Source organism: Pipistrellus hanaki (assembly GCF_964339955.1).
Source record: "Pipistrellus hanaki genome assembly, chromosome: 18".
Taxonomy (NCBI): Eukaryota; Metazoa; Chordata; class Mammalia; order Chiroptera; family Vespertilionidae; genus Pipistrellus; species Pipistrellus hanaki.
In genome coordinates this window covers 28,112,823-28,125,846 of record NC_140520.1, presented here as the reverse complement: position 1 = coordinate 28,125,846, position 13,024 = coordinate 28,112,823, and the positions used below count along the sequence as shown (strand labels likewise).

At 42.4% G+C, this 13,024-nt stretch overlaps 1 protein-coding gene across 1 annotated transcript in view; it reads left to right on the top strand.

Moving 5' to 3' along the window:
* Positions 1-1,939, top strand: part of HSD11B1 (hydroxysteroid 11-beta dehydrogenase 1) — a 30,014-nt gene extending 28,075 nt beyond the window's left edge. Inside the window, exon 7 of the mRNA XM_084865764.1 lies at positions 1,010-1,939. Within this exon, the coding sequence (XP_084721890.1) occupies positions 1,010-1,227 (218 nt within the window). The 3' untranslated portion in view covers positions 1,228-1,939. The remainder of the gene's footprint in view (positions 1-1,009) is intronic.
* The last annotated feature ends 11,085 nt before the right edge of the window (positions 1,940-13,024 follow it).

Here is a 13,024-nt window from a genome sequence, read left to right as displayed (position 1 = left end):
AAAAACACACAGCAGTGTGCTCATAGTATTCTTGCCAAAAATGCATCACCTCAGTCCAATTATAAGAAAACAATGTACCCATGAGAGTCAAGAAAAACTGAAGAACTATCACAGATTGGATGGGAAATAAGAAGAACTTAATAGTAAGTGAAATCCTGGATAAGATCCTAGATCATAAAAAAGGTATTAGTGAAAAAATAAGGCCTGTAGTTTAGTTAGTAATAGTGTTCCAATTATACCACACCTGTTCTTGATCATTGTGCAATGATTATATTTGATATTATGATTAGGGGAAGTAGGGTGATGGATGTAAGGGAATACTCTGCATAATTTTTATAAGTTTTTGATAAGCCCAAATGCTAAAACATGTGGCAATTATGATAAGAAAACTTTATTTTAAAGGGTAATTGATTAAACTGAGTAGCAGGTACAGAACAAGAGAGAGAGAAAGAGAAAGACAGAGATGCACAGTGAAACAAGGAAGAGAGAGAGAGAGAAGCTGTGCAAAAAAAAAAAAAAAAAAAAAAAAAAACCAAGAAAAGCTGGAAGGTGAGAGAAGATAGTAGAGTTTCCTTCTGAGTAAAAGTGGATAATGTTGACAAGGAATCAAAGCCCGGATTCTTGTCCTCTTCTTTTGGTGAGTCTGTAAATCATCATGCATCATTCTTTTTTACTTCTCTCTGCTCCGCTCGTCCACCTTACTCCCTCACCCCAACCAAAACACACAAGAGAAGAACATGATTCAAATCTCTCAACTAATTAGCTCTCACTGCCCCCACAAATCTTCACCCAGGAAGACAGGGCCTGTATTAAGCCTCTCTTTGCCCAACAGACCCGAAGCCTTCCCAGTCTTCTCCACGTGTTCCCTTTAGGGCCCACGGGCCTTTCCGAGGAAGCACTGGCAAACAGCCCCTATTTGCTAAGTTGTTGGGGTCAGCAGGCCTTTCAATGATGTAGGCACTACTAGTCTTGGGTAACTAACCCCACACTTTCTCTTGTCATTTAACAGACTCAGCTATGAAGGCAGTGGATGGGATACTCAGCACAGAGGCATCTCCAAAGGAAGACTGTGCCCTGGAGATCATCAAAGGGGGAGCTCTGCGCCAAGAGGAAGTGTATTATGGCAAATTAGGATGGAGCAACCTCCTGCTGAGAAATCCAGGGAGGATCCTCCTGGAATTTCTCAGCCTAAGAAGTTATAACATGGAAAGATTTATAAACAACTAGAAACGTCCTTAGGGCTGGGCAGGATAAGGAAGCTTTGGGACTGTTCTGCCAGATGTTTATCTAAGCTCCATCCATGAAGGCATCTACTCAGAGAGGTGAATGAGTCAGTCTCCCCAGAGAGTCACAAGTCAGGCCTCATGTCTCCCAATTTGAAGGAGTTCCTCTAACACTTGCACGGTGCACATGTGATTACACTAAATGTCATGAAGCTGCAGTATCTATGAGCTTTTTGTTGTTTGTTTGTCTGTCTTGTTTTTGCTTAGCCCCTTCCCGTTTTTCATTCAGCCCCTCTAATAGCTGTCAGTCTGTTCTCTACGAGTCTGTTTCTATTTTGTTTGTTAGCTTATTTTGTTCGTTAGATTCAACATATGAGTGAAATCATATGGTACTTGTCTTTCGTTAACTGGCTTATTTCACTTAGCATAATACTCTCTAGGCCCATCCATGCTGTTGCAAAAGGTAAGATTTCCTTCTTTCCTAATGGGAACCTGCAGTTGGGAAGTTGTTAGTCACCATAGGTATAAAATTATAAAATAGTTATATCAAATTTACCTCATATATAATAATGTTCTGGTGCTTAGTATAATAAATTGTAATAAAGGTCACATAAACTTGACAAATCATCACTGGTAGCTATAACTTTAGTCTATTCAGTATGGTGCCTTTAAAATCATAACCTTTACAAATAAAATTTATCAGTATTCATTTCTCATTTTGTGGTTTGAATCTTTTCGTTGTTTTTGAGTTGAAAAAATCACCCTACTCTTCATTTAATTGACATCATGTCTTCACTAGTCTGTATATTTCAGATACTTTTTCTATTCTTTGTTATTGCTCCTCTAGGAAGGAGGACCCCTGGGTCTGAATCACTAGGGAAACCACCCCTCTCCTCAGTGGAAGTCTCTAGAAACTTGAGCCACACAGCCTATGCTCATCTGTTGTACTCAGAGTGCATAAAGCATCAATGCTTTACCTGTGACTGCTCTACTGTTTTTTAGACATTTGGAGAGAGGGAGTGGGAGTTCAAATCCTGCCATTCACACATTTAATAATTCCTTCAGTCAACAAGTATTTATCCAACACTTGCCATGTACCACCTGAATATAACCAAATAGAAAGCAAGACTTTGGTCACATGAACAACTCAATAAAACCCTAGTTAGGCCCCGAACTTGAAAAAGATGGCAAACTTGATCATTTTAATGGAGTTTAATAGCAAGGGGGTTATTTACAACAAGGGTGGGCAAGACCAAAGGGCAATCACAAGAGATAACATGGATATCAGGGCCAGTTGAGGCTGTTTCCAAGGAAAAGAAGAGAGAACTGTTATGAAAACCCAGAGATAAAAAGAACTGTTTGGAGAGGGCCGTGTGGCAGGAGCTATGCCATTCAGTCAAGGAATGCAACCAGCCCACTAAGGATCTTGAAGGAGGAATCTAGAGGAGTAAATACTCCAGCCTCACCCTCGTCACTCTCTGATTTCTTGCTGATATTTCCTAGTAGCCGAACAGAGGTGCGAGGGAGCAGATGGATATAAACTAAACAGGCCAGCTTTCCCCATGCACAGAGCAGCGTGGAAAAGGATGGAGGATGATCTGGAGGGACAGGCTGTGTATCCAGCATGAACTCAATGCTCCCAAACGTAGTGCTTCCAATGTGAGGGATTCCAGGGCATAAAAAAAATTAGGTCTGAGAATTGAAATCATTGAGGGCTCCTCGTTTACCGTCTTCATTAGCATGACATTTCAATTGCACTGTCTTTATCAGCATGACTTTACCACTCCAAGCCACGTTTTGTCCAGGAAGATAAATGTTGCAAATCCATTTTAAATGCTCAACTTTTCAACAGACAGCATAAAATGACCATTAACCTTTGGAACCCTCACTCACTATGCTCACCAATCCCAAACCACTGCATCATGTTCCCTTACCCAATCCTCACCAAGCCGCCACACTGAATACCCACCTGAAACTACATCCAATACTCATCAATTCCCCAACTGTGCTCTCTGAGTGAGCCCTGTTGCATGGGCCTAATATTTTGGAGGAAGAAGAAAGACTGAGTTTGGCCCTAACTGGTTTGGCTCAGTAGATAGAGTGACAGCCTACGGACTCATGGGTCCCAGGTTTGATTCTGGTCAAGGGCATGTACCTTGGTTGCAGGCACATCCCCAGTAGGGGGTGTGCAGGAGGCAGCTGATTGGCCTTTCTCTCATCGATGTTTCTAACTCTTCCTCTCTGTAAAAAAAAATAAATAAATAATAATAATAATAATAATAATAAAAATAAAATGTATTTTTTTAAAAAAGAAAGAATGAGTTTACATTCATTCAGTATGCATCATCTAACTCCAAACACCTCCTTTGGTCATGTCTACTTCAAAGTGCTTCCTCCTGGCTCCACCTCTAATATGGCTCTGACCCCCAGGGGAATTCAACTCCCGTTGGCTTTCCCCTCCCCTCATTGATCATGCAAAGTGAATTCTGACTCTAACTTGAAGCCATCCAGCCATTTTTTAAGAAAACAAAGATATTCTCTTACTGCGAAAACCTTTTTTTCCCCCTAAACATCACATTTGTGGTTAGGGCTAACCCTAACCAAAAAATTAAAAACTTTAATGTCTACCCATGGGCCATCCATATTATGAAATCACTATATCATGACAGAAAGGGATGAGGCGGATTTCTATGTACAAACATGCAAGGATCTCCATGACATACTGTTAAGTATATAAAACAAGTTGCTTACAAATAGGTATAATATAATCCATTTTTGTTAAAATATCATACACATACATGCCTTTCCGTGGCATGTGTGTTCAGTATAAATCAGCAGCTCCCTGGTTCTGCTCACTTGTCCCTCAGTGGACCGCATGGGGGAAGTAAGAGAAGCCATGAAATAATACTGATGTTGTTAATAAATGAAACCTTTGATCTTTCCAAGAATGCGTTGGTGAATGTGTAACAACTGGCGCTCCAGAAAAAAGAAAAGGAAAGGGGGAAAGCCCTGGTGTGCGATGTGTGCTGTGCCCATGATATAAACACTCTCACCGCGGTGGGTTTCAAGCCACCTGTTGGCATGACCCAGCGTTTGTGAGAAGAGATATGCACCAGCAGCTCTCTCTAACCTGCTCAGCCGGCTCCAGCTGCACCGCCCTGATTTTCTCTCTCCACATTCTTGGCATAAGTAGCTGTTCTTAAAGGCCCAGCACAACGCCTCTCTCCTCCTCCAAGGACTTGAAAGTAACAGACCAGCTCATTTCTGCCGCTGCCAGGGAAAGAGGGGGAACAAGGGCTCCCAAAGAGGGGATGTTCACACCCCTCAACTCTCAAGGTGTCTGCGTCTTGCAGGAAGCCAACAGCCTTGTCTAACGGGTCAGCGAGTTGACCTTCATGTTTGCTAGCACCGCACTCCTCTGGGAGCAACAGAAAAGCCCACTGTCAGTGGCTGAAGCAAGTAGACGTTTATTTTCCTCCCATCACAAGACGTCTGGGAAGGACAGACCAGAGCCTTACAGAGCCGGCTCCTTCTGTCTTCCCACTCAACTGTCCATCCTCCTCCTTGTCACTGCGTGGTCACAGGACATCTGCTCCACCTTCAGCATCACGCTGTGTTTCGGGCAAGAAAAACAGGAATATGAAGGGCGAGAGAGGCACATGGGCATGCCAGACGGATCTGACCCAGAGGAAGAGCCCACTGGGAAGTCCTATCCAGGACTTCAGCTCACGTCCCAGGGGCTAGACACACATCGTGTGATCACCTCTCCCTTTAAGAGAGGTTGAGAAATGGAGCACATTCCCCCCCCCAAAAAAGGGGGGGTTCTGTTAGGCCACCAGAAGTATTTGTCACAAACTATGAGGGATGGGAACAGGACAGATGTAAGGGATAAGGCAGACGAGAAAGGAGAGAATTTCCAAAAAGGCTCAACAGGACTTAGAATCCCAAGCTCACAGGAGGGAAAAGCCAGCTCTGCACAGATCCAGAACAACAGATAATGTCCCCGAGAAGGCAAAGAGGGAGATGGATTTTGGGGGAAAACTCACAAACAAACAGAAAAGCGCCAGGTCAAAACCTACTGGGTTGGAGAGGCTTTGGAGATTGGAGTTTCTGAGAAGGAAAACAGGAAACAGAAGCCAGAGGAGAGGGCACGTTGGCCTGTTGCATGTCCTGGAACCAGAGGCCTGAAGGACCCAGAAAACCCGAGTGTTGACGTGTCTGTCTGTGCCCTGCGTGGCTCACCTGGGACTGTTGGGTGGGTGGATCTCCCTGCTACTGTCCTTGGACAGCCCTGTGGGCCCTGAATTCCAGGTAACAGTGGACAAAGAGCTATGCCACCCCAGGGCCAGAGCAAAGCTGTTCAAATGAAAGACTTTTTCACAGGCCTCCTTTTCACCGTTAGAGGCAGCCTCGCCACCTAGTGGCTGGTGGTGGTGTGTGCCTCACTGCACCACAATTTCTTTCCCCAATTCGTGCCTATGCTCTTTCTGCTCTGGGGCTACCGCCTGCTGCTCTCTCTTCACAGCCTGCCTCCTTCTGAGTCACCACCCAGGGCGGACAAACAGACCTAGTGGGGGCCTGGATGGAGCGGGGGAGCGGGGGTGTCGAGACTCAGTCATCTGGTAGGGCCACCTGGTAGCAGCCAGACACCATTGGCTTTGAGCTATGGGGGGCTAGAGCTGTTCAATAGCGACAGCTAGCGGTCACCCTCCACAGCAAGGTGCTCTGAGCCTCACAGGGAAAGAAAGTTCAAGGTGTGGGGAAATCAGGACCAGATTCTTGGCTGTGAGTGGAGACTGGCACACACCCAAAGCCATTCTTGGCTAAAATGGTATGTAGAAGACTTAGCTGGTTTGGCTCAGTGAATAGAGTTGGCCTGGAGACTGAAGGGTCCCAGGTTCAAATCCAGTCAAGGGCACATGCCTGGGTTGTGGGCTCAATTCCCTGTAGGGGATGTGCAGTAGGCAGCCAATCAAAGATTCTCTCTCATCATTGATGATTCTATCTCTCTCCTTCTCCTTTCCTCTCGGAAATCAATAACAATATTTTAAAAAAATAAATAAAAATAAAATGGTATGTAGAAAACACAAGCTCTTTAAAATGATACCCAAGGACCCTGGCTCCCTCCCCAGCCACATCTCGGGACCACGTGCCCTGCTTTTGGTTCCTGAGGACAGAACCAGTGGTACTCAAGGTCCTCCGCTGTTCCCACCTCTTCTACGGAGACAACTCTTCCCTCTTCCATTACCCTCTGAATCCTGCTCATCCTTTAAGACTCAACTCCACCATCACCTCCTCCAGGAAATTTTTTTATATATATAAATACATATTTATTTATTTATTTATTTTTTACAGAGGAAGGAAGCAGGATAGAGAGTTAGAAACATCGATGAGAGAGAATCATTGATCAGCTGCCTCTTGCATACCCTCTACTGGGGATGTGCCTGCAACCAAGGTACATGCCCTTGACCAGAATCGAACCCGGGACCTTTCAGTCCGCAGGCCGACGCTCTTTCTACTTAGCCAAACTGGTTTCGGCCTCCAGGAAGTTTCTTGCCTTCACCAGCTGGGACAGGTGCATTCCCACGGCATCCCATGCCTCTGTCACTTTCCATCTGTCTGTCACTTGAGTTCACTACACTCTAATTTACCGAGCACAGATTTGGTCACGTATGAAGTTTTTGATTAATGTTGGAGGAATAAAGGATTCATAGACCCTAATACTAGGAACGGCTTTAGAGAAAACAGACTCACTGGGACAGAACAACTTTGCATTTCCAGGGAAAGGAGTCAATGGGTCTAAAAGTCACCTCACTAGGTTCCAGCCTTTTATGCTTTGATCCACACTACCCTGCTTTTGCCTCTCCACTGACACCCAGCAGCACTCAGCCCTCAAGCTGCTCCAGCAATGTCCTAAACCCTAGCGCTATTCCTTCCTGCCCACTTCCAGCAAAACCTTCTTGCCAGTACAAAACTGCTTCTCCCGGCCGGCATGGCTCAGTGGTTGAGCCAAGAGGTCACGGTTTGTATCCTGGTCAGGGCACATGCCTGGGTTGTGGGCTCAGTCCCAATTGGGGATGTGCAGGAGACAGCTGATCAATGATTCTCTCTCCACACTGAGGTTTCTATCTCTCTCTCCCTCTGCCTTCCTCTCTGAAATCAATAAAAAATATATTTTTAATATATTTTATTGATTTTTTTACAGGAGCCTATTTTAGTAGGTATCTTTCTTCTCTGGGTTCACACTGATGAGACAGTGTTTGTTTCTATTATTTGTTTTTATTATTTGTTTTTCTTATGTCTATTAAATTGTACTTACCAGTGGTTAATAATTATCCTGAGCAATGCTGGGTAGACATGGCTACTGTTTAATAATAAGGAAATATTAAACACCAGTGGCCTGGTGCATGGATTCATGCACATGCACATTGAAAGGAAATTAATTAAAAGAAATAATTTAATATCAATATTCACCATTTCTCTATAAGTGTCAGAGATGAAAGAAAATTAGTAAAATGTATATGAAAATAATATATAAATTGATTAATAAATAAACAATTACAACAAAGACATGATAGAAAAACATTGATAAAAACAATGACTGATAAAGTGATTAAACTTATTCTAATATCTCCTTATGTACCACATTAAGAGTGAAAACACTTTCAGAGTGCTTGACTGATTTTCCTTGTGGTGAAATATTTACAACTTTAACGTCACACACTCTTCAAACTTGAGAGAAAGCAACATATAACTGACCATGTCCGAAAACAGGTTCAGGTAGGAATAGTCCTACTCTTCTAGAGTTTGTCCTTGTGATTTATTAATAGTCATCACAAATGCTGGCATCACAGGAAACTGTCTTCGAATTAATTTAAATGGGAGGCCAGTGTCAGGCAGGGACAAATCAATTCTTGGAATCAGAGCAACCTCTCCTTCCGCAGATCCTGTTAATACTTCAGCTTCAATTATGTTAAGTCACAATCTTTTGATAATAAATCCAGTACCATTACAAAGACCCCATTTACTATAACTGATTTGTTTCATTTTAGTGGCATTCAAATGATTGGGATCTCATTTATAATGAATGAGCAAGTCCCTTTCAAAAAGAGGTTCTCCGTCTTAGTTGCTGAATATGACTGCAACTTTGGTTAATTATATCTACCTGGATCACTATTATGGTCATATTTAATCTCCATTGCTACTTCCATGGGAGCAATACCTTTCATTGCTGCTTCAGATTGGGCTTCCTTTTGTACATCATATAGCATTTTACACACGTGTGATTGGCGCCAGCAAGAGCTTTATATATATCACTCATATGAGAGTCAACATGTTGTTTTGTTTTGTTTATATATTTTCTACAGAGAGGAGGGAGAGGAATAGAGAGTTAAAAACATCGATGAGAGAAACATCGATAAGCTGCCTCCTGCACACCTCCTAATGGGGATGTACCTGCAACTAAGGTACATGCCCTTGACCAGAATTGAACCTGGGACCCTTCAGTCTGCAGGCTGCTGCTCTATCCACTGAGCCAAACCGGTTAGAGCTCAATATTTATTTTTAAATAGCCAGTGTGCAGCATATGTACTGGCCAGCCGGTCAGATGGATGGACAGTCGGTCACTTAGCCTTTTATATATATATATATATATATATATATATATATATATATATATATATATATAATGAAAGATTATGACAACACTGAAAGGTAAAAATATGAAAAAATGTAAAAACATGAGAAATATTGATAATATAGTATAAAGAGTATCAAGTGGAAAAAACACATAATTGTCGGATTACTATATTTAAAATATTTTTTTCAATTGTACATACAGCAAAAACTAGAAAAGAGTGTGAAAAAATGCAAAACTAATTTGTGTGTCAGTGGTAAGATTAAGGTGATTATTTTTCAATTTTAAAAATTATTTTAGTGGCATCATATCACAATTTTCATGAAAATGCAAAAAGGAAGTAAAGGAAAACGTGAATGTTTTCTGACCCATTTCTCCATCAACCTACTTTCCCTGTTCGTCTGCAAAGCCCTGACAGTGCTCTCTGCGGACAGCCATCGAATATGCCAGCGCTCTGTTGAGATCAGTTTTGGGTCCATTTAACTACATCGATTTCAATAGTCTCTGTTATGGATAATGGGTTTGCTAAGTGTAAAGGAGATTGAAAGGTTGGTGCAGAAATGTGTAAAATGTATAGAAAAGGCTCAGGAGGGTGTTTTTAGTTTGGAATGTGAGGCCGCGCGGGAAATCATTGGGATAGCTGAGCGAAGGCTGTGGGAAAATGAGTTTGACCAGGGAGCCAAATCGCCAGTTTCAGAAAGAGGATGCCAGTGCTAACTAACCCGGTTTCACCAGAGAGCAAACACCTCTGGAATTAGAGTGTAAGTGTGAGTACAGTTACTGCTTTTGAGGTCTCCGCATTCTTAGAGTAAGACAGAGGTAATGAGTGGCTCTGCCTGCTGAGGCAATGGTGAGAAACATTACATAAATGAAGTAAAGTGAGTGGAAGCACATGTTAATGAATAGAATCTTCGTATATTTTTCTTTTATAAAAAATTATATCTTTATTGTTGAAAGTATTACATATGTCTCCTTTTTCCCCATTAACTCCTTCTAGCCCCCCATTGCCCTGCCGAAGGCCTTCATCACCCTAATGTCTGAGTCCATCAATAGTGCATACATGCATGCAAGTTCTTTGGTTGATCTCTTCCCACCTTTCTAACCTCCCTCTGAGATTTTTGCAGTCTATTCCATGCTAGAGGCTTCATATTTTATTAATATATTTTATTGATGTTTTTTACAGAGAGGACAGGAGAGAGATAGAGAGTTAGAAACATCGAAGAGAGAGAAACATCGCTCAGCTGCCTCCTGCACAGTCCCTACTGGGGATGTGCTCGCAACCAAGGTACATGCCCCTGACCGGAATCGAACCCAGGACCCCCCAGTCCGCAGACTGACACTCTATCCACTGAGCCAAACCGATTTTGGCAGAGGCTTCATATTTTAAATTTTGTGTTAAATGATGGTTTTTTGTAGCTCGGTAATTTACAAAAACATACTGCTTTTAAATCGATAATAGAGGTTTTTCATGGCAAACTAAGAGTCTTCAGAGTCCTGTTATTGAATAAGTCACACACACACACACACACACACACACACACACACACACACTGAGGAGAGGAGGGTGTTGCTTTCACTGAGTCCTGAAAGTCAGTAATCTTTAAAGTTTAGAAAGAGGTGTTGCACACCTAGGGGACGAGTCATTATATTTGACTCAAAACTAAGTCTTATTTATATCCTGGCAGGCCTAAGGAGACAAATCTGATATGAAGCCTACAGGAGAGGAACGAGGTTGGCTCTAAAGATTAACATGTGGTTTTTTGCTTTGGTCCACACAGAGATGGGTGCCTGGGAGGCCCTTTTTCTGGTCTACCTTCCTCTTTCCTTTCCTGTCTGTTCTGCACCACACACACACACACACACACACACACACACACACACACTCATGCAGTCTCTGTCCTCACCCCAGGCCTGAGGTTCCCATCTTTCTCAGGAGCCTATGATGAAAACTAATTTGTCTTTCTCAATGCCGAGACCCATAAGAATGGGTCATAGCTGGTTGGCTTTAGGCTTAAATCTTCCAGGTTCTTAGCATCTATAAAATAGACAAGTCTCTGGCTAATACCGATCATTTCTTACAGCATAACTTTGAAGATTTATTAAACTAAAAGGTCCTCTCTCTACTATGATGACACAAAGCAACCAAAGAGAGAAGAGAACTGAGAACTCAGTCCTGCCACGAGTGTGAAGTTGCAAACTTGCACATGTAGAAGTTAAGGAAATTCTTATCTTTTCCTGATGGGTTACAACAGTTCACAATGTGGGGCACACAACCCACAGGGGAGGGAATTTGACTGTTAAGGGGGGCAATTTGAGAATGAGTTATTAACAGTGATTTTTTGCATTTCTTATGGTTCTAGGGGCCTCATATCAGTATATATATATATATATATATATATATATATATATATAGACATATTTATGTATTTCTATTCTTCCTCAGGACTTCAGCTGTCCTTTCATTCTTTTATTTTTCTCTTTCATGGATGCCATGTTCTTTGGAAGCTTGTTTAGACCAAGTTACTGGCCTTTTAGGCTTCCTCTGCTTGAAGAGGAGTTCCCTTTTTGAATAATAAGAATTATAGCCAAAACCGGTTTGGCTCAGTGGATAGAGCATTGGCCTGCCGACTGAAAGGTCCCAGGTTCGATTCCGGTCAAGGGCATGTACATTGGTTGCGGGCACATCCCCGGTAGGGGGTGTGCAGGAGTCAGCTGGTCGATGTTTCTCTCTCATCGGTGGTGTTTCTAGCTCTCTATCCCTCTCCCTTCCTTCCTCTCTGTAAAAAATAAATAAAATATATATTTTTAAAATTAGAATTGTATGTCACAGGAGGGATATCAGGATTTTAGAGATGTTTAGGTGAGGCATGGCACACACACCAAAAAAAGGCTGGGAGTCAAGGGTTTATACTGTAGCACCTCTGAGAACATTTGTGCTTAAGATATTTGCACAGACATCTGACTAAATAGTTACCACATAGACACTTGGAAGACTAACAAAGAGAGTTTTCAAGTCACTCACTGGGGAGATCCTGAACAGGAACAGATTTAAGTTTGCCCAACCTGAGCCACTCCGCTAGACTTGGAGTTCCAAGCTCCCCTCCCACACATCAATGATGAGAGAGAATCATTGATGGCTGCTTTCTGCATGTCCTCTACTGGGGATCCAGCCCAACACCCCAGGCATGTGATTCCTATCGGGAATCAACCATGACCTCCTGGTTCATAGGTTGATACTCAACAACTGAGCCACACCAGCTAGACAAACACTTTTTTCTAATTTTGAATGGAACCCAGATAGTTTGTCCACAGGAACTCCTATTACAATCCACTATCCCTTCTGATGCTCTAATTCCCTAAATTCCCCAAGCCCTCTCACTATTTATTCTGTGCCAATGAAATTCTCTTGTTCTGCTTCTTGAATTCCCCAACCCCTCTGTCCTCTGCTCATTCCCATATGTCAAACTCCAAACACAGGACCTGGGGCTATTGTCTCATCCTGAGGGACTGCATCTGCCTTTGGTTCTAATGCTTGAGAATCCATCCTCTGCACTTTTTCCTGCCAAGTCCTTGTCCTTGTTCTCCTCTGAGAATGGGGAAGTAATAGCAATGAAGATTGTGACATACTCCCCATATGCTAATAAGTGTTATCACAGCCATTTAAATGTCTCATTATGCACCGCATACGTGTCAAGCCTTAGAATTCATAGGCACCATGTACTAGTAAATCACCCAACGGTACTGAGTGTACCGTTCAGACAAAGTGAATTGCACAAGGTTACAAAGCTACTCGGTTAACTTATCCTGGTCCAGTTCCCTTCCCACTATCTTATCCTGAAGTTCTGGGGAATTTCCTGACTATATCATCTGTAATGGTTTCTTTGTCATGCACACAGATCAGTTTCTTTTCGTTTTCCCCCAAATTTCCTAGTCTGTTGAGTGGAAAATATTTTTAGAAGATTCTACTATTGCTCCCTTCACTATCTATCCACATAGCCTTTCATAAACAAACACACACACACACACACTCACACACACACACACACACTGTTGCTTCAGCTGGCCTCATATCAGAAATAAGGAAAAAACAAACAAACAAACAAAAAAAACCACCAATATTTCAGAAGAACAAAAACTCTTTACAATGCCAGGACTGGGAAGAGGT